Source organism: Megascapheus bottae, chromosome 32, assembly GCF_031878675.1.
Source record: "Megascapheus bottae isolate mThoBot1 chromosome 32, mThoBot2.hap1, whole genome shotgun sequence".
NCBI classification, from domain to species: domain Eukaryota; kingdom Metazoa; phylum Chordata; class Mammalia; order Rodentia; family Geomyidae; genus Megascapheus; species Megascapheus bottae.
Genome location: NC_143540.1, coordinates 5,652,555 through 5,674,309, shown reverse-complemented (window position 1 = coordinate 5,674,309; position 21,755 = coordinate 5,652,555). Strand labels below are relative to the sequence as shown.

The following is a 21,755-nucleotide window of genomic DNA, read 5'->3' as shown; positions in this document are numbered from 1 at the left end:
TCAGCTGGCTCTGTATCATTTGAGCTAAACCTCTAGCCTGACCTTCCCTGGTTATTTTGGAGATAAAGTTGCATGGATCTCAGTGCCCTGAAAAGCTTGAATTATAGCCGTGAACCACCAGCACACAGCACCAACCCCCCCTTTAGAGTGCTTTTCAAACTCTTTTTGGGGGGGGAGGCATAGTTTGACACAAAACAGAGTAGATCCAGGCATCAGTGGCTCACCTGTATCCTTAGCTCTTCTGGAGGCTGAGATGTGGGGATCCTGGTTTGAAGCCACATAGGGCAGATAGTGCGTGAGACTTTTCTACAATTAATCTAAAAAAACCAGACATGGAGCTGTGGTTCGAAGAAGAGTGCTAGCCTTGGGCAAAAAAAACTCATGGACAGCCCACAAAACTACCTGAAGGACCAAAGGTGACAGGAGAAAAGGTGGTGTGTGTGAAGGAATGTTGGAGGGGCAGAAGGGCTAAGGAATTCTCTGCATAAGGCATTCTGGAAGCAACTGAAGCATTTGAAGCAGGGGTGGGAAGAGAACTAGATAGGTAAATAGGACCAGATTATAAACCAAAGTTCTTCTCTGTTCCCATTCCAGATCTTTAAATAATGATATTCCCTATAACAGTCATCGCACAAATAGTACCAATTTTCTATCTTAGAAAAGCAAGCCAATAGATGTTTTCTTTCTCAAACCTCCTCCCATAGGTTCGAATTACATTAATGAAATTTCTGCCTAGCGTTTTCATGGATGCTATGAGAGACAACCCTGAAGCTGCTGTGCATATCTTTGAAGGAACTCACGAGAACCCCGAGTTGATTTGGAATGATAGCTCCCGAGACAAAGTGTCCACCACAGTGAGAGAAATGATGCTAGAGTGAGTAAAGACAGGGCCTTCTCTACCGGTCACCCCTTTAGGCTTTCTCTAAAGACCAGTGGAAGTGTTGTGACTAAAGTTTGGTATCCTCTCCCTCTTTTTTTTTCCTGAAAGGCACTTTAAAAATCAGCAGGACAACCCTGATATAAACTGGAAGGTAAAATACTATTTGTGGGATTTCTTGGTAATTTTGTTTTTTTGTTTTTTTTTAAATGAATTCCTGCCATGTCAGCTTCCTGAAGATCTGTAATGGTAACATTAAGACTATGCTGCCCACAGAAAATGAGGTTTCAGACATAAAAGTAGGAATGCTTAAGAGGAACACAAAGGCACAATGCCTATGTGTATCTGATCCATATAAAATAGTATTGAAATAAACTCTGGGAAAAGAAACTTTGAAGTAACTAATAAAAGTGTGCTTTGTGAACTTTATTGAGAGGAAATGAAGTATTTGTGGACTAATTAATTGTAAGACTAGCTGATTGTAAAGTTTTCCCTTATTAGATGGCAAGCTGCCTAAGGAAGTAATGATTTTTTTGAGTGATTGGCTATGCTGCTTCTTCTTCATCCAAAGTTACCTGACGACTTTGCGGTGGTGTTTGGAGAAGCAGAGGGCGAGCTTGCTGTTGGAGGGGTTTTCTTGAGGATCTTCATTGCACAACCAGCTTGGGTTTTAAGAAAGCCCCGCGAGTTTCTGATTGCTCTGCTGGAAAAGTTCACTGAGCTCTTGGAGAAGAACAATCCTCACGTAAGCCTCCCTTCTCTGCAAAGCATGTTAGAAGTTGTGCTGAACTTTCATTCAAGTCACAGATGCCTTCATAAAATGGCTCCTCACATGGGAAGATGCATTTTCTCCAGCCATTAACAAGCTCCTAAGCAGCTTGTAGGCTCCATTGTTTTCAGCTTTACTGTGTAGGAGGAGCCTAAGTGTGGAGTGTTTCTCTGCCAGTTGCCCTGGCCCCTCTCTGCACTTTGTGCATAAGGCCCATATCAACCTGTGCTCACATCCAGGTTAGCTGCATTTCAGGTGCTGGAAAGTTCCACCTGCTATCTGGCTCACTGGCTGAGACAGGTTTCCACAGCAGGATTTCCTGGACAGATATTTCCAGTGTCACTTTCTATAGTCACGTTTCCTCATCCTAGCCATTTTACCCCATCTATCGTTTGCTCATAGAGGGAATCCTCAGCTCCAGGGGTATGACTCTATGGAGAGAGGCTTATCTCACCAGTGAAGGAAAAAGCAAGCAGATAACTGTTGGTACAGCACACGTTGCACATGCAGAAAGCCTTGGGTTCAGTCTTCAGCACAAAAGAAGAAAAGAATGACATGAAATCCTCAAAAGCTGAAACTTAAAATGAAAACACACAACAGTTTTTTTTTTCCTATGTTACTTTAATTTGGGGCGCAATGCCTATTTCCATGTTCATGTATGAAGTGCTTTGTGAGGTGGTCTCTCATACCTGCAGCCCCTGCTATTATGGAGGAGAGGATTGTGGCTAGAGGACACTCTGGGTGACAGGTTAGTAAGACAAGACCCCAGCTCAGCACAGCTCTGGGGCTGTAGGCAAAATAGGAGGATAGTGTTTTTTCTAGTGTTTTAAACTAGTCCCAGGAAAACCACAAGATTTTAACTAGAAAATAACCTCCCAGTAAAAAGGACTGGACAAGCTCCAGTACCATTTAAAAGTAAAAAAGGTATGTGTGTATATGTGTGCATAGGATGGTAGAGCCATAGTGTTTACAATCCATTATCTACAATACAAAGGTCATCATGGCAGTCAAACACATTATACATATTTTAAGGATCCAAAGTCTGAAATGTTCCAGAATGAGAAAGCTTTTGAATACACACACACACACACACACACACACACACACACACACGAGTGTGTATATATATGACATACGTTGAATATATATGTATTTGTGTGTGTGTATTAGGGAGATGCTTAGATTAAGATGGCATATATTGCCGGATGCGGTGGCTCATGTCTGTCATCCTAGCTATTCAGGAGGTTGAGATCTGAGGACTCTGGTTCAAAGCCAGCCCAAACACTAAAGTCCATGAAGACTCCTATCTCCAATTAATCACCAGAAAACTGGAAGTGGCACTGTGGCTCAAGGAGTAGGGTGGTAACCTTGAGCTGAAGAGCTCAGGGACAACACCCAAGTCCTACTACTGACAAAAAGAAAAAAAATAGCATATATTAAGTGCTTCACATTCAGACCTTTTATCAGAGAAAATAGAAAGCTTGTTCTCCTAGGCCTTATGAATCACTGTTCAGATGTCACCACTTAGACTTTTTACATCCCTGGTTTTGAACCCAATGTATTGCCGAGGATATGTAGGGCTCTGAGTATTCTCTAGATGACATGTGTTGCTTGTCTCCTCCTGTCCAGGGGGAAACTCTGGAGACCTTGACCATGGCGACCGTGTGTCTCTTCAGTGCCCAGCCTCAGCTGGCAGATCAAGTCCCACCTTTGGGCCACCTTCCCAAAGTCATCCAAGCCATGAACCACAGAAACAATGCCATTCCTAAGAGTGCCATCCGGGTTATCCACGCCCTGTCGGACAACGAGGTACTGACAGACCCACCGTGGCCTGTAGATTCAGAGCTTTTCCCTGTTTCTGTCCTCTAGACAGAGAGCACCTGGCTGTGCAGAGCCTCCTCTACCACGGGCACTTCTGCACATGAGCCATCTTCAAAAAACTAGCGTTGAGAGGAGATCAGATTTGACTGGGCTCCATATTAAACTTGAGAGTTTTTGTTGTGCTGTGTTGCTGTGGTATCTGCTGTGATGCATAAATGAACCGCTCCTCCACAAGTAACCTCTTTTGGGCTCTCAGCTGTGCGTCCGTGCCATGGCATCGCTAGAGACCATTGGCCCGCTGATGAATGGGATGAGGAAGCGAGCAGACACCGTGGGTCTGGCCTGCGAAGCAATCAATCGCATGTTCCAGAAAGAGCAGAGTGAACTGGTTGCACAGGTAGGTGACTTTCTGGACTCAGAACCAGTGTTCTGATTGAGGTTTCCTGAGAGGCAACTAAGGGTTTATGCGTGCACCATTTCTAGAATATATTATGTGCTACCAAAAGTCCTTTTTTGAGTGTCCTTGGCTGGCTCTGAACAGTTGGCTTTGGGAGGATGCATCCTGTTTCCTCATTCTCTTCTTCCCTAAGTCATGGTTAGAATCGTACCTAGGTTTTCATGGAAGAACCGTGTGCCTAATGAAGAGACTTAACTAGGTATGTGCAGCATGCCCAGGCACTGGAAAACAGACAGTAAATCTCAAAACATTGTAAAAGTCAGCTTTCTAAAATGGGACACCTCACCTGTAAACAGAGCCTACAACAAAATTCATGAAGCAGACAGGAAAATCGTGGTTACAGTGGAGACGCGGCAGTTTCCATTAGAAGGAATAACGTACGTGAGCTCTCAGGCCCTGGCAGTTCACACCTGCCATCCCAGCTACTTGGCTGAGATCTGAGGATTGTAGTTCAAAGCCAACCCAGACAGGAATGTCTGAGACTCTTATCACCAATGAAGTACTGTGGCTCGAGGGATAGAGCACTAGCTTGAGCAAAAAAACTCAGGCCCTGAGTTCAAGCCCCATGACCTAGTGAAAATGCAGGAAGAAAGAAGAAGGAAGAGGAAGAGGAGGAGGAAAATATGAAGAGGGGGCTGGATATTTGCTTGGCTGAAGTGGAAGTTTAAACCCCAATAAAATCTCACTAAATAAGAATGCCCTCATTAGATACTAAACTAAAAGTTTGTTTCTGGCATCCAAATACTGTGGAAACAGATTGCTTTCATCTCAGACATGTTTCCAAGGAGAAATTATATTTTACATATTTCTGGTGTGGGTGTATGGGCGTGTGCATGCGCACCGGTCTTTTCACATGATGATATGTTTACTTTTTTCTAGGCCCTGAAAGCAGATTTGGTCCCATATCTCTTGAAGTTACTTGAAGGCATAGGCCTCGAGACTCTGGACAGCCCTGCTGCCACAAAGGCTCAGATTGTCAAAGCTCTCAAGGCAATGACTCGAAGCCTGCAGTATGGAGAACAGGTGAGTGAGTGCGCCTCCGGTCTCCTTGTTACAAGCTGTGCTCAAAGCCAGCATCTCAGCCGCCAGCGGTCACCCGTCTGTGCTCAGGTCCACTCAGGGCCCAGGGAATGTAGGGTGGGGGAGGGTTGAGCCCATCAGGCATCAGCACTGCTCTCTGTTGACGGCTGGCGTTACATCAAGGCACATGGCGCAACTTCACGTTCCGTTGCAGGTGGTACTGGTGCATGTTTAAAAGACAGGCTCTCACGCTAGTCTTCATCTCCTTTTATGAGTGCAGGTGAAGAGCTGGTTTTCTTTTTATTCTGTGTTCTAGCTAGCTATAGGCAAGGACTGACTTGAGTCTCGTTGTTGCTGCTTCTGTGCTCATCCAGTTAGGCCTTATCTTCTAATATTCCTTTATTGAGTTGAAATTGGCATCGCTTAAATGGAGCTATTTTATGGTGACTAGTTAATTGGCCTTTAGTGAAGTATTGATTTGCAAATAACCACCAGATCTAGTTCGAAAGCATCCATCATTGTCATGGCTGATCACTCCCTGTTTTCTGTCTTCACTTTTTTTCCTCAAGCATGCTTTTCCCTCTCGATGGATTTCATTGAGGTTTATGAAGCACCATTGCCTGCTCTGTAGGCCTAACTCCAGTTTTCAGCATGTCCCAGAAACCTCAGGAAGTTCCCTAGCCATGCCACGCTGTCTGCCCTCTGTTTCTCTCACTTCACTGCCTTTAGTCAGTCTTCCTGCCCAGGTCAAATGTGCCCTAGTGCATTGGGAGTTCACGCAGTGAGTGAGAGACTGGCTTGAGCACTTGGGTCTCGTTAATGACTTGTACCCCTGGCGCAGGCCCAGATGAGTTTGAGGAACACTTGCCGTTGTTCTGCCTCCAAGCATGCCTCGCTGGCCTTCTCACAGTCTTCCGACATCTAGTCTTCAATTGACTTCCGCTGTAGTAAGAGCTTGCTCTCCTTCCCTAGGTGAATGAAATCCTGTCTCGTTCTTCAGTCTGGAGTGCCTTCAAAGATCAGAAACACGATCTGTTCATTTCTGACTCCCAAACAGCTGGATACCTCACAGGTAAGTCCCACCTCATTGCTCATCTTGAGACACCTGACAGCGGTCCCGGGACCTTCCTTTGGCCCTGAATAGACCTGATCTAGCATTCCCAGTGCATGTGGACAGTTGTCTTTAGCTTGATAATTAGCCTTAAAATCTGAGATGGTTCTTGCCATCTGCCCAGAGTGGTTTGTAGGGAAAAGTCAGCCTGACACCTCTTTTAACCAGAGATGAAGTAGGTAATTTAAGGGAAAAAAAATGGGTCTAGGAATGTGGCTTAGTGGTAGAGTGCTTGCCTAGCTTGCATGCAGGCCTAGGTTCAATTCCTCAGTACCAGACACATAGAAAAGAATGGAAGTAGTGGCTCAAGTGGTAGAATATTAGCCTGGAGCAAAAAGCAGCTAAGGGACAGTGCCCAGACCCTGAGTTCAAGCCCCAGGACTGGCAAAGAGGGAGGGAGGGAGTGGAGCGGGGCAGGGGTGGGGGGGTGTGGAGATAATATCCCTGCTGGTATAAAATGATAAAGTCATGAAGAATGAGTTATATTCAGAAATAGAGCCTTTGGAGAGAATGTCGCCTGGTTTTAATTCAACTTGGTCCTGACATATTGGACATTTCCTTCACTGTGACCACATTCATATTAACCCACACCTAACATTAATTGGGGGCAGGCCCTCAGATGTATAAGCATGTTGGTCCTCCATGTGATGGGAAGGGTCACAGGTTTTCCTTCTCATCTCCCTCCCTCCCTGCACCTGCATTTTGAGGAGAGAAATGCCTCAGCTCTGGTCTTTGTCTCCTCCATATCTCAGGCTCCAATTTGGAGCCAAGCTGCAGTGTAGGAATATGTTCTCATAGCTGCCAAACATTGCCTCGAGACAGTTAGCAGACATGGCTCTCCATTCCTAGCTTTATGTGCAAGGACGTGACTGGGAAAAACTGCTGCTTTTTTCTTACCTAGGAGGAAACACACTTTGAAACCAGGCCTTGAGTAGTTGTGTCCGTGTTGGCTTTAAAAGGAGAGTCTTTTTTTTTTTTATTAGTTTTTGTACACTCAAAAAAAAAAAATTTGAATGCAAGCATCCTTAACAGTTGTAGAAGGGATGTCAGTCAGTCCGTCACAAATGACATCTTCTGACCTCAGAATTTGAAAGTAAAATTTTCAAGTCCTAGGTAAGATTCCTCAGGGCCAGTGACACACAGGGAGAGTGCGCTATTTTGTCTCCTGGTAAATGGTTATTTAAAAGGCCTCTGGGATGTTTTTTTCCTGTGATGTAGATTCATAGTGGTTGCTCACTGCCCAGGGTCCATAGTTTCTAGAACTTCCTGGTGATGGCAAGTTCAAAGACCTCTGAAAGTCATTTCAGCCATGAAAATTGCAAGTTGCCTCACCTAGGAAAATCAGCAGAAAAGGAGGGACAGTGGAAAATGAGGAACTGAGAGGAAAATGCTTTTGTGATGAAATATGGAAAACTCTCTCTCCTCCCTCCCTCTCTCTCGCTCTCTCTCTCTCTGCCATTTGGTGGCTTTTTTGCTAAGAGGTTCCTACATTTTCTCCATTCCTGATGCCCTTAATATCTTAGTAATATTTTTGCGTAGTCCAAAAGAATTGTCAGAGTTAGGTTTATGAAACAGTCAGTGCCCACACAACTTGGTGAGCTCTTGCTTGGATGAGCTTGGAACTCAGGTCTCCGCTCAGCCTAGGAGGAGAGCCTCGGTGGTTGCCGCCATCTGCATTTGGCGTTGATGTGAACTAAGATGAGCACAGTCAGAACTGCTCAGGAACTCCACTACGGCAGAGAGTTTGAGGTTTTCCTGAAAAGGTCAGTCCTGTGTGTACCCAGATGATAGTTGGGCAGAAAGCGCTGTGGTGGCATGTTGCTGCTGTAGTTGTGAACTACAGGCGGTGGGGTGCTTCCTGAGCTGCCCCCCCCCCCGGCTCGCAGCAGGGAGTGCTCATTCTCCTGGAGACTCTGTGGAAAGCCTGGTAATGTTTGGAAGAAAGGAGGAGTTAGCTGGGTACCCATGGCTCACACCTGTAATCCTAGCTATTCAGGAGGCTGAGAGCTGAAGATAGAGGTTTGAAGCCAGTCCATCCGCGAGACTGTTGTCTCCAGTGAACCACCAAAAACCTGGAAGTAGAACAGTGACTCAAGTGACAGAGCACTAGCCTTGAGCAAAAAAGCCTTAGGGACAGCACTGACACCCTGAGTTCAAGCCCCAGGACTGACACCAAAAAAAACAACCATAAAGATTTGATGTCCTGGTCCTTGTAAGCGATACAAAGCAGGGCGCCAAGCCCCTGGGCTTTGGCTGACTGTTGTTACAGCTCGTGCAGGCTGAATGGTCTGGGGGTCACGTCACCCCCTGGGCCGCTCTGTATCCTCAGTGCAGTGCTTGACAGGTGAAACGCAGAGTGACTGGCAGCCTCCCTCCCACCCGAGTCCTGTGCTGCCTCGGCCCGCACCGCGCTGCCCTGCTGTTTGCGCCTCCTCACAACTTCCCTCGCTGCTTACGTTTCTTTTCTCCCCTCAGGTGTCTCTCCTTCCCTTCTAACTGGCAGCAGCCCCCTTCACCTCAGGAGTGGGCTTTAGATCAGCTCTGCCAGGCAGCTTGCTAACTTCTGTGTAGCTCTCTGAAGCAGGTAGAGAAACGTTTTGCTAACTGCATGCCGCTCCCGCCGCCTCCCTGGTGAACCCTTCGCTGTTCTGTAGTCATGTGCCTGTCGCCGCCAGGTCCCAGCTAAAGGACTAGCCCAGTTCACAGTGCTGTGCTGGTTGCCTCCCAGCGTGTGCAGAGCTCTGAGATGGAATTACAGGCCTCCCTCTGCCTGGGTCTAAGTGAACTAGACAACCCATACTGATAAATGCCAGCTCGTGGCACTTGTACACCATAGACACCATTCGAGCCAAGAACACACGTAAGGGAAACACTGGTGCTTTGCTTCAGAGCATTTTTGCTTTGCTCTGACTGCTGGATGTCCAGAGCCTTCCTCTTCTTCCCAAAAACCTTGCTATTTGCAGTCCCTGTGCACTGGGTTAACTTGAATGTTGACCGAAGTGTAAGACATGTGCTGGGTGACGTGTGCTTCTCTTGTCTGTTTCCATTTGTTTTTTTCCCCACGTGAGTTTGTTGTTCCAGTGTCCATAAACTTTTGAGAGATCGAATGTCCCCGATAGGAAAAGGCAAATGTTTTCCTTATCCTGTGTCCATTTTGACTGCCCAGCACCAATAGCCAAGTGCTTTCTAAAGTGTGTCATGTCACAAACGCAAACTCTGTGGACAGGGGCTCTTGGCGCTATCTGCCGAGGTGCAGTTGTGTGTCTTAGATAATTCTCTGTGCCTGGTGCTGGGGCATCTGCCAGGCTCTGGCCCGAGGGTAACACTCCATGTTTCCACGGGACTGCTGTACAGAGGTGCATGGTTTCCTTCCTCTCTTGCAGGACCTGGAGTTGCTGGCTACCTTACCGCGGGTACATCCTCCGCAGTCATGTCCAACCTGCCACCTCCCGTAGACCACGAGGCAGGGGACCTGGGCTATCAAACTTGAAATCCGCTCAAGAGACATTAAACGCTGCCAGGCCAGTGCCGCGTCCACATTCCTCCAGCCGATACATCGAAGCAAACTCTTAACTGCCTTTCTCCTGGTCTCTCGACAGTGTTATTCCTTTTTCTATAAATATATTTTTATTTAGGAAAACGTCAGTGATTCTAATCGTATCAACGTGATGAGAAAGCGCTCTGTGGATCAACCTGAGTGGGTACACTAGAAGTTTTGTTTTTTTTTTCCTCGACGGACGTAAGCACATTTTGTTCCTTTGTACCTGTTTACAAGACTGTGAATCAAAAACATGAACCTTTCTTCCTAGTTTTTTATAATGTTTTTTTGAATTAGTGTGACTGTGGGGTTAAAGCTGCAGTCTCCAGAAATTGGGCTAAGTCACTTGTCCCCAGAAAGCTGCATCCCCCCCACCCCCCCTTTCCACACAGAGTCTCTGTGGCTCCCTCCCTCCCTCCCTCCCAGCACACCCCACCTGTCTGCTGCTGTCCTGTCTTTGACCTCCGAGAGCACACATTGGTATGTATAACTGGCTTTACCAAATTGAATGAAGAGGAGCTTGTGCAAAAAAAAAAAAAAAAAAGAAAAAGAAAAAAAAACAATTTAAGAAAATAAAAATGGATGTCAAGATGTTATGTAAGAGATTAGTGTAATTGTGAGATGTTCTATACATTATCAACTATATAAAGCTTTCTATATTGAATGTACATTATACAGATCGTTCATATGTGTACATAAAATTTTAAAAATAAAGGGATTGACTGCTTTGTTAATGAGATATGCTTGTTCCAGTTTCAGTTGCCCAGCAGCAAGCCTCACCTCCTAGGACACAGATGGGACTGTTCCCACCCAACCCCGTCCTCAGGAACACACGTGCAGAATGCTGGGGCTTTTTGGGCCAGCAGCTGCCGTGTAGTCCCAAAGCTACTGGGGTTGCTGGGATTGCAGTGTGCACCAGCAGGAGAGCCAGCATGGTGACCCTAGCAGGGCTATAGTCACCAGCAGCCATGTTCCCAAGGGAGAAGGGGTGTGGAGGAGTGAGGCTGCTGGTGGCCTAGAAATTAGTTACAAGACTGTGACCTTGCCCAGCTCCCAATGGGTCCAGCAGCCCCTGCCGTCCCAAAACCCTGGGCTGGAGAGGAAGGCTTCCCCTCGTTCTCGAAGGGCAGGCATGGGTGAGACTCAAGTTCCTCGCCAGTAATGTCTTTACTGACTCGCAATTCATATGTATGTATGTATGTATGTATGTATGTATGTATGTATTTTTGCCAGTCCCGGAGCTTGAACTCGGGGCCTGGGCACTGTCCCTGAGCTTCATTTGCTCAAGGTTAGCACTGTACCACTTGAGCCACAGTGCTACTTCTGGCCTTTCCTGTGTATGTGGTACTGAGGAATCAAACCTAGAGCTTCATGCACGCAAGGCAAGCACTCTACCACTGAGCCACCCTTCCCAGCTTTTCAACATCAGACCACATAGAACAGAATGGATTTTCATTGCAGACCTGGGAATACTGACGTTCTGAGAAACGGAAATCCTTCCTAAGGACTGTAAAGAAGGCAGCCTTGGACTGCTGTTCCCTAGCCTCGGGAGAGAATTCCTCCCATTCACCAGCCATTTAATCTAGTAAGTCCACCCTTCCTCTCTAGATAGGGCTGGTTTTCCTCCACCATAAAGCCTGGAGGAGAAATTCCAACAGACTCTAGATAGAAACCCAGGAAAACGCAGACAGAATTTAACCTTGAAGGTCCCTTTGCCAAGCCAGCAGTTGTAGCTCACACCTGTAATCCTAGCTACTCAGGAGGCTGGGATCTGAGGGTCATGGTTCAAAGCCAGCCTGGATAGATAAATCTGTGAGATTCACTCAAAATGCCTGAAGTCGAAGCATGGCTCAAGTGATACAGCACTTGGCAGTGAGCAGAAGAGGCCAGCAGGAGCTGGCTCCAAGCCCCAGTAGTGATGGTTTTGTTGAAAGAAGACACAGGCCATAATCATGGGCTGGGGTGCTAGGGGGAGGCTGAGGCATCCACCTGACTCCTCCCATCTCGGGGACTCCACTTCCTGGGGGAAATGACATCATCTCCGGGGACCATAGGAGAACTATCTGTGGAGACTTGGCTTAAGGCAAGTTGGGTATTTTATTATTATTTTGGTAGCACATGGCATGTGTTCATATATCCTTTATTTAAGAACTTCACTAATTTCCATGTCTTAAGCCTGGATCACTCCTGCCTCATCAACTGCCCCGGGACTGTCACTTGATTGAAGGGGTTGCGTGTGCAAGTTAGCCTTTAAGAAACTAATGCTCTCGTGTTGGGTCTCGCTGTGTCTCACACCCTCGTTCTCCTCGGCCAGACATAAGCATGCCTGCGGCTAGTAAGTCAACCAAGTTTTATGGGAACCGCTGGGAGACACAGGCCTGCCTACCTTAGGAAAGCCGCGCGTGGTCGAAGGTGGATGAGGATATCAGATCCCCAGTAATTGTCAGGGATTAAACTCGGCAAGTTGTCAGGTAACCAAGGCAGGAAAGTACCATGAGACTTTTTTTTCTTTTGGCTGAGCCTGGGTGCTCTCCCTGGCTCCTTTTAGCTCAAGGCTAGCACTCTTAACACTTCAGCCACTGGGCCACTTTTTCTGTTGGAGATAAGAGTTGCATGAACTTGCCTGCCCAGGCTGGCTTTGAACTGCAATCTCAGCCTCTTGAGTAGCTAGGATGATAGGCCAGTGCCTGGCTTCTGCAACTCTTAAGTGAGCCATGAGAAAACGAAGTTGTGCTGTGGCTCAAAGTGGCAGAGTACTTAGCTAGCTTTGAGCAAAAGAGCTCAGGGACAGGGTCTAGGCCTTGAGTTCAAGCCCCATAACTACCCCTACCCCACCCCATCCCCCAAAAAGGGAAAAGTAAATTTACCAGTTATTATTCCAATGTCATCCATGCCAGAAAGGCACCAAGAAACACATGAAACTAATATATTTTAACTCAGCATTTCAAAAATAAAACTTTAATAGGTAATCAGTCTTAAAACATATGGTATTGGTGAAAGATATTTGTGTTTTATACCAAGTTTTTTAAATCTCCTGTTTACATTCATTCTACCTGATGCCAAATTTGATTCAAAGCTTTGTGTTTAGATTCCATAAAATATACAGTTGACAAAAACAGATTCAACTACCCAAGTCATTCCAGGCACACTTGAGACTAACAGATTAAAAATTACCGAAATTAGTCCTATATCTGTATCCAGTACAAACATTCATCATACTGCTAAAAGAATGTTAAAAGAGGGGATACAATTTAGATACTCGTCAAAGCAACATGAAAGATTTCTGCAGGTATTAACTCAATTTTAACCCTAGGAATCACAATGTAAAAATATATCTATGCCAGGTGCCAGTGGCTCATGCCTGTCATCCTAGCTACTCAGGAGGCTGAGATCTGAGGATTGCAGTTCAAAGCCAGCCCAGGCAAAAAAGTAAAAGCTGTAAGTCCTACAGTCACTCAAGTAGTAGAGCCCTAGCCTGGAGCACAAAGACGCTCAGGGAACGGGACTCAGGCCCTGAATTCAAGCCCTAGGACTGGCAAAAAAAAAAAAAAAAAAAAAAAAAAAAAAAAATTAGAGAAAACAGCTGTGGTTTACTTCATGATCTTGTTATAAGTTTCAGTTCCACATTAAATGGTTTCTGGGCACAGTGGTTCACTCCTACCATCCTGACTACGCCAGAGGCGCAGGTGGGGAAGATCGCAGTCTAAGCCAGCCCAGGTGTAAAAAAAAAGAGTTCATGAGCTCTTGAGAGCAAAGCCAGCGTACTGATGTATGCCTTGTCCTGGCTATGTGGAGGAGGCATAAATGGGAGGATCATGATCCAGGCTTACCTGGGCAAGAAGTGAGACCCCCATCTCTACAGTAACCCAGGTGAAAAGGGGTGATGATAAGGTTTAAGTGATAGAGCAGTTGCCTAGCAAGCGCAGGCTCTGAGTTCAAACCCTAGTATGAGTTAATGGTAAAGTACTTAGAGACCTAATAGTTATTGTGGTGGCATTGTCTGCTTACCTCACATCCACACTGTCATTACAGAATCCACTGAGCAGAACATGCTAAAATCATTAGGACAAGGGAGTCTCGAACCCTGAACTGGCATCGCGCGGGCAGTACACAGGCGCCAGCCCCCCACAGCAGGCAGCAGAGCTGTTCTTCCTTACATCTTGGCTGCCAACCTTTGGACTTGTTCTCGCAGCTCCATTTTTGCCACTGCAGAGAGGTGGACTTCATCAGGTCCATCTGCTATGCGCAGGGTTCGAGACAGGGCATACCTGAAAAGTTCAAAACGAGTAGCAACTGGCCAGTGGCTTGTGTCTGTCATCCTAGAGACTCAGGAGGCTGAGACCTGAGGATCGAAGTTTAAAGCCAGCCTGGGCAGGGACATGTGTGAGACTCATCTCTATTGAACCACCAAAAAAAAAAGCTGGAAGTGGAGCTGTGGTTCATTAGTAGAGTGCCAGTCCTAAAAAAAAAGCTAAAGGATGGCCAGTGGCTCATGCCTGTAATCCTAGCTATTCAGGGGATGATTCAAAGCCAGCCTGGTCTGGAAAGTCCATGAGACTCTTACCTCCCATGAACCACCAGAAAACTGGAAGTGGCGCTGTGGCTCAAGTGGTAGAGCTCTACAGCACCTTGAGCACAAAAGCTCAGGGACAGCACCCAGTCCCTGAGTTCAAGCCCCACAACTGACCAAAATAAAAGAAGTTTGCTGCTGTTGTTTGCAATGCCCTTCAGCTGGCAGGGAAAGACCTCTACCACTGGGCTGCACCCCCAGCCCTTGAGGGTAGATTCCCTTAAACGAGGGGTACTCACATATTGGCCAGAGGGTAGTCCTGGGAGACGCCTGCACCCCCACACACCTGGATGGCCCGGTCAATGATCTTGCACACGGCCCTTGGGGCGGCCACTTTGATCATGGCGATCTACGCAAGCGAGAGGCACGGGCACAGTGCACAGGCTGCGGGCTTGGATGGAATCTGTATTTTCTCTGTGAAAGGAGCCTAGGGACGATCCCACACCCCAGCACCCCTGAAGCGCCTGATCTGGTGAAAACAGCAGGGGTGGCCGAGCGACGTGGTTCATGCCTGTCATCCTAGCTACTCAGGAGGCTGAGATCTGGGGATCACGGTTCCAAGCCAGCCCGGGCACTAAAGTCCATGAGACTTGTCTTCAATGAACAACTGGAAAACCCGAAGTGCCACCGCTCTGTTACCCAAGGCCTCTGGGAAGAGGCTTCACAGCCAAATCATACTTTATTCTTTGCCACTGGCCTGGTTTCCAGAAGGCCATCAAGAGTCTCCTCCTCCCTCGCTGGGGAAAGTGGTTCAAGGGATTGCGCTGATTTTATATCCTTATTCCAGAGGAGCCAGAAACAAGGCTGTAGGGTACGCTGGATGCCTTTTAGGGAAGCATTTACCGTGTGACACAAGCATCCCACGATGCGCTGTGTGTCATCATGGCATCCATTCGCTTATGCAGCCACAGCCTGATCCACACAGGGATATACCAGTGGGCAGGCGGGTGGGGGGTGGGGACATGGGGACAGCTCACCTCCTTCCTGGCCTTGGCACTGCCCAGAGTGTCTATGCTGTGAGCGGCTTTCAAGGTTAGCAAGCGGATCTCCTCGATGGCAATTCGACTCTCGGCAATCCAGTGCGCCACCACCTCCTGTGGGAGCAAACGCCAGGAGAGCAGCTTGAGCGCGAATGTGCCTGCTTCTGGCTGATGCACACGGGCTTTCGCTGCCCTCCCTTCCACGTGAGAGTTGGTGTTCACAGTGAAGAGAATGGCTGGGAGTGTGGCCTAGTGGTTGAGTGCTTGCCTGGCATGCACAAAGCCCTGGGTTTTCAATTCCTCCATACCACATCCACAGAAAAAGCTAGAAGTGATGCTGTGGCTCCCGTGGTAGAGTGCTAGCCTTGAGAAAGCTCAAGGATGCTACCCAGGCTCTGAGTTCAAGTCCCAGGACTGGCAAAAAGAATAAATGAATAAAATGTAGCCCTATGACCAGAAGACTTAAAAAGTTACATTTGGGACTCACCCTGTTTCTGTTGGATGAGACTGCCTCAGAGGCCGAAACAACACCTCAAACAAGCATCCGCCCTGAAGGTGTGCTGGGTTGGCTGCAAACTGCAGCTTCAGAGACAGTTAAAGGGAGGTGAGGCTCTCCGCCTCCGGGCTGAAGCTTTACACACCCTAGCTTTGCTGGAGAGCATTACATGGGCAGAAGCTGAAGGCTTTCGGAAACCGCCCAGTGTCTCTACTGAGATGGAATTCTGCTGGAGAGCCTGGACGAATGGGAGAGCCTGCTGGAAGGAGTCTCCAATTCCAGAGAAATTACTTTTACTAACTAGGGGAAAAAGAAAAAAAAAAAAAGTTGGCCCAGGTTTCTTGTTTATGACATGCTCACACAGCTCTTTTTGTTTTTGCCAGCTCATTTATTTATGCCAGATGCACGAAGTTTCCAGTGAAGACAGGCATGTGGTTTTCAAAGCCCAGGCTTGCCTAACAGGAGGCACTCCATCTGCAGAGGCCAGGACTGCCATTCTCCCCAGGGCAGCGCTGAGCACCCTCTCACCGGGGCACAGTGGACCTTGTTCCACCTCCCTATGTCCTCCCTTCCTCCCTTTGTCCTGCCAAGGGGCTTCTGTGACATGCCTGGGGGGTGGGGGGGAGGTTGTCACATTGCCTTGAGTCACCCCTTGTCCAGAACCATAGGGCTGTCCCCTTCCTCTCCGCCTCCCGCACTCAACCTGCTGGTCCCTGTCATCTAACTAGTCCCAGATTGGGTGTCATGACACAGGCTGTGTGTTTTTGTTTTTTTCTGTGGGATTCATGATCCAAATTATCTGTTTGGAGATGCATGTGTGAAGAGAAGCAAATACTGTGTATTTTATATGACATGTTGTTATATATGTTACATATGTACATATTTTATATTTAATATATTACACATTATAACATATGTTATATATTTATATAGTATGTAAATATATGTTACATAATATATTCTAGATCATGATATAATGTATATCATATATAGTATAACATTTATCATTATGTAATATGTATTATATATAACAGACATACATTTGCCTAATAAGCAATAGACACATCAGAAAATGAGCTTAAGTGGGTGCTGCTGATTTTGGTTGTCCTCTCCCTTCTGTCCCACCCCTCCCTTCTACTAGGAATCTTAGCATTAGTAATTATGGCTAGTCTTATTGTCATTGAGCATGGAGTACTTCACAGAAGGCCATTACAGAATTGAATAAATCATCCTAAATGGACTTTATAGTGGGATTAATGTACTAAAATAGACTTGCTCAGCAAATGCACAGACAGTTCTACCAACACAAGTTTGATATAACACTAACAGGTTACCAATAGTAAGTAATAATAAGGGGCTGAGAATGTGGCTTAATGGTAGAGTGCTCGGCTAGCATGCATAAAGCCTTGAGTTCAATTCCTCAGTACCATATAAGCAGAAAAGGCCAGAAATGGTGCTGTGCTCAAATGGTAGAATGCTAGCCTTGAGCAATCGAAGCTCAGGGACAGTGCCCAGGCCCTGAATCCCAGGATTGTAAAAACAAACAAAAGTAATAAATGTGCTAGCTTTTCTTGCTTTCTTAAAAATAATAAGGGCTTTTCAGGGCATGATCTGTTGCCCCACTTGGTATAAAATGCGTTCCAAAGAAGTCTGAGAGGGGCCCCTTCTTTGCCCTGTGGGTACGTGTTTACCAATTTGATTCTTGCTTTCTTGTAACTATGCTCATAGTGCTTTGTTAGTACCAGCCTCAGCCCTATGTAAACTCATGGAAGAAAACTGGAAACATCATGGACATCTACCCCTCAGCTCCACTCCTCCACACAGGAAACACTTCCTCCTGGAGCAACTCCTTCCCTTTTTTCAACCTACTGACCGGAATGTTTCCTTCCTTCTCTGAGTGTTGGGCTGTTTTCTTCTATTTTTAGATTTATCTCTTCTTAATTTCTTCCAGAAGTCACAGGACAAGGGGACAGGTTCCTCCCCCACACAAGAGCCCCCTACCTCTCATGTGCCTCCCTTTCTAGAGACCACGAGTCTGACATGCCGACACAATTGTCCCCGTCCTCTGCTGACGTGTGGAAGTGTTTCAGGAGTCACTGACCCTTTCCTGAAGATAAATATTTCTGACCAGACTAGTTTAGACACAGACATTACATATGCTTTGTGGGAAGAATCTTCCTGGAGCACCCTCAGGGAGAGGAAACTTCTCACAGGAGCACTGTTTTTGTTCAAGGTCAATGGGGGTACCCAGAACTATGGTAAGTTGAAACAATAAGTAACTCCTAAGCTGGGTGCTGGTGGCTCACACCTGTAATTCTAGCTATTCTTCAGGCTGAGATCTGAGGATCTCCGTTCAAAGCCAGCCAGAACGGGACAATCCTTGAGGCTCTTATCTCCAATTAACCACCAGAAAAGCAGAAGAGGCACTGTGTTCAAGTAGGTTGTGCTAGTCAGCCAAAGTAACAGCCCCAGGACCTAAAGAAAAAGAAAATAACCCCTTACGTGTTCATACAGTTTCTTCTTAAAGGTGTTCCTTTGTGCTGACCGCTCACACATGACTTGCAGAGCGCGCTCTGCCACACCTATGGACCTCATGCAGTGGTGGATTCTGCCAGGCCCAAGGCGGCCTTGTGAAATCTCAAATCCCCTGCCTTCGCCTGCCAGCAAGGAGAGAGAGAACGTGAGGAAGGGCCCGCTGATTCTTGCATCGATAGACACCCTGAGAAAATGATGCCCCACCTCACCAAGAATGGCCATCTGATGTGGAAAAAAGTCGGTTCTAGAATACGATTCATTGTACATCGAGGAGAATTTCCATATTTTCAAAAGTCAGTCATCATTAAATATTTCAATGAAAGAGTCTCTTGTGTTGTGCTAGAACCATTAAAACGGTTAGTAGGACAGAAGACGGGGGATTTCGAATCCAGAATAGGGGCAAAGAAAGGCCAAGGTAGGGGCCGGGAGTTTGGCCTAGTGGTAGAATGCTTGCCTAGCATGCACAAAGGCCCGGGTTAGATTCCTCAGTACCACATACATAGAAAAAAGCTGGAAGTGGTGCTGAGGCTCAAGTGGTAGAGCTCTAGCCTTGAGAAAGTCCAAGGACAGTGCTCAGGCCCTGAGCTCAAGCCCAGGACTGGCAAAAAAAAAAAAAAAGAAAGGCCAAGGTAGGGAAGATATCGGTGAGCAATGTTAATGTTGGGGCCAGACTAGGGGAGGCAGGTTTGAGGGGGGTGGAAGATGGGGTAGCATTCTCCACAGGGTTTGAGATATTGTATGAAGTCTGGCAGAGATTCCAGCAAGAGCCAGGATACAGTCAGTCCAGGCTTGAGGGTTAAGTGACATTCAGCCACCAACCTTGAGGGTAAGTCTAGAGCTCACAAAGTACTGGAGTTTTCTTCAATAGACAAAGTCTCCAGATATGTCTTAGGAAAGTATGTTGCTCTGAATTATAAAACTTTTATATACATAGCCTATGTTTTCAATGGATGCAAAGCACCAAACCACATCTAACATTTAAAGAAAACCTATTATTCCATATAAGAAAATTCAGAATGGAAAATTTGCCCTTGATAAATGGTGTGTCTAAGACAGGAACATAACTGATGGCTCATTGTCCATTATTTGCAGATTTTGACATGACGAGGACCACTGGCAATACAGGAGAGTGACTTCCCAACCTTGTCTCACCTAGTATTAAATTGCTGGAGGGAACACGCACTTGGTTAAAATGGATCTCCATATGGCCTCCGTGTAACTGATCTGGGAAACAGAAAACACGGTTTCCAAGAGAATGAGCTAACAGAGTCACAGTCATAGCTGGGGCATGAAGAAGGATTCTAGAAACCTTTGGGGACCCTTCTAGGTAGACATCCACCCTGAACTCCCAGTATCCTCCTCTTGGAAAAAATTAAATCATTCATTCCAGAGGTTTTTCTCATTTTTTGCTAACGTTTCAGGGTCATGGAAAAACAAAACTGGGCTTTAAAGCAGTTGTTTAACTGTTTTATATTGCTTTTTTCCTCTGGAGATGGTATGTATATAAACACACACACACACACACACAATTCAGTTTTCCTGTCACTGGTGTTGCCTGAAGCCATCTTGTGCCTGCTACAGGGTGTTGCCTCTTGTATTATCTTCTGCTAGCTCCACACCCAGTTCCTGTCGAAATCGGAATTAGCAGACACCCTTTCTCTAACAGTGTTTTCTTCTTGGAAATCAGAAATTGGAGCAAGGCTGGTGCGTGCGTGCGTGCGTGCGTGTGTGTGTGTGTGTGTGTGTGTGTGTGTTTCAAACAAAATTCAAACAAAGGGTTCTGCAAGTGAGTGATGTATTTACATTCACTGCTGTTGTTTTTAGGCTGTGGCTGTGCAACACAGCTCCTCACATTGCAGTTTGCTCAGTGAGCTTGGGATCCCATCTCACCCCTGCCCCTAGCCTGGAAACCTCCTGCTGCTGAATCCCACGGAAGCTTCTGATGGCACCCATTCTATCAAACTGCAGATATCTAACTGCAAATCTAATATCCCTGACTCAGTCACCCTTGTCAGTCCTGGTCAACGCTATGGAGAAAGCTGGACCCGCTACACAACCTACAATCCCAACCTCTGCACCTTCGCTGTTGCCTTACACCAGTGTAGCTCCACAAAGGCAAGGACCTTAGTCTACGACAGGCTTGAGCCAGAGCACTCGCGCCTGGAGCAGTTCTTGCTGGGAAGGTCACTGAGTAGCCTGGATCTGCGTGTGGCCCCAGGCTGAACCACCCCTGCACCCTGTCTTCCTGTTCGCTAACATCGGGCAGTGCTGCTGCCCACTTACCCAGGTAGCCAAACACAGACAAGGGCCTGACGACTTTCACTCCAGGACTGTCCAGGGGAACAAGAATCATGCTGTGCTGTTTGTGTCTGGGGAGAGGAAAGCAGGGTTAGAAAAAGCTTTGCTGCTGAGCTGGTCAGGGGCGCCTCATGCCTGGAAGCCTAGCTCCTCCAGATGCCGAGATCTGAGGAGTGAAGTCTGAAGCCAGCCTCGACAGCAAAGTCTGTGAGACATCTCCAAGTACGCAGGGAAAGCCAGAGCGGAGCTGTGGCTCCAGCAGTAGAGCACTTACCTTGAGCTAGTGGGCAGCACCCAGACCCTGGATTAAAGAAAGCCCTGGGACCTGCATAGGAAGGAAGGAAGGAAGGAAGGAAGGAAGGAAGGAAGGAAGGAAGGAAGGAAGGAAGGGAGGAGGGAGGGAAGGGGGGAAGGAAGGAAGGAAAGAAGAAAGGAAAGGAGGGAGGGAGGGAGGGAGGGAGGGAGGGAGGGAGGGAGGGAGGGAAAGAACAAAGAAAAGAAGGAAGGCTCCAGTTCAATGAAGAGCGAGATGGCTTGAGGGGAGGTGAAGTGGAAACTGTGGGCTTGTTGCTGTGTGGTCATGTCCACCAGGACTGTGCACCAGACTTCAGCGAGGAAAGACAGGGAAGGACCTCAGTGCTCCCAGCCGGTGTGAGAACTAATGTCCTAAGTGAAATAGTACAAGAACTGTTGCCTTGGATCCAAGTATCTAATTCCGACAGCACTGCAGATACTCGGGACAATGTCCTGTCCAACGGGCTCCTCTAGAGATGCCGATGGTCCGGCAGCACATTCCAGCACCGGAAACTCCACCGGAAGAATGAGCAGCAGCGCTCCGCAAAACACTTTCCAGACACCTGGCTCAGAACCGTACTCGTGCGGGGCGCTGGTGGCTCACGCCTCTTATTCTAGCCACTCAGGAGACTGAGATCTGAGGATCCCAGTTCAAAGTCAGCCCGTGAACTACTCAAAAACTAGAAGTGGTGCTGTGGCTCAAGTGGTAGAGTGCTAGCCTTGAGCAAAAAAAAGATCAAGGGACATCATCTAAGCTCTGAGTTCAAGCCCCACAACTGACAAAACAAAAACAAACAAACAACAACAACAACAACAAAAACCCATACTTGTAAAATACAAAGCCAGGTACGGGTGGTGGCTCAGGCTTGTCACCTAAGCTACTCAGGAGCCTGAGAGCTGCAGAAGGAGGTTTTAAAGCCAGTCTAGGCAAGAAAGTCCATGAGACAATTTAACCACCAAAAAGTTGAAAGAAGAGCTGTGGCTCAGTG

At 47.0% G+C, this 21,755-nt stretch overlaps 2 protein-coding genes across 2 annotated transcripts in view; one reads left to right on the top strand and one right to left on the bottom strand.

The window, feature by feature from the left end:
* Positions 1-9,964, top strand: part of Dnajc13 (DnaJ heat shock protein family (Hsp40) member C13) — a 69,707-nt gene extending 59,743 nt beyond the window's left edge. Inside the window, exons 49-56 of the mRNA XM_090323421.1 lie at positions 705-874; positions 989-1,031; positions 1,449-1,622; positions 3,276-3,455; positions 3,724-3,864; positions 4,804-4,947; positions 5,917-6,016; positions 9,439-9,964. Coding sequence (XP_090179547.1) covers positions 705-874; positions 989-1,031; positions 1,449-1,622; positions 3,276-3,455; positions 3,724-3,864; positions 4,804-4,947; positions 5,917-6,016; positions 9,439-9,545 — 1,059 coding nt within the window. The 3' untranslated portion in view covers positions 9,546-9,964. The remainder of the gene's footprint in view (positions 1-704; positions 875-988; positions 1,032-1,448; positions 1,623-3,275; positions 3,456-3,723; positions 3,865-4,803; positions 4,948-5,916; positions 6,017-9,438) is intronic.
* Positions 9,965-12,802: 2,838 nt separating this feature from the next.
* Positions 12,803-21,755, bottom strand: part of Acad11 (acyl-CoA dehydrogenase family member 11) — a 36,378-nt gene continuing 27,425 nt past the window's right edge. Inside the window, exons 15-20 of the mRNA XM_090323240.1 lie at positions 20,458-20,543; positions 19,327-19,398; positions 18,142-18,296; positions 15,141-15,257; positions 14,403-14,512; positions 12,803-13,861 (exon numbers count right to left, since the gene is read on the bottom strand). Of these exons, the coding sequence (XP_090179366.1) occupies positions 13,747-13,861; positions 14,403-14,512; positions 15,141-15,257; positions 18,142-18,296; positions 19,327-19,398; positions 20,458-20,543 (655 nt within the window). The 3' untranslated portion in view covers positions 12,803-13,746. The remainder of the gene's footprint in view (positions 13,862-14,402; positions 14,513-15,140; positions 15,258-18,141; positions 18,297-19,326; positions 19,399-20,457; positions 20,544-21,755) is intronic.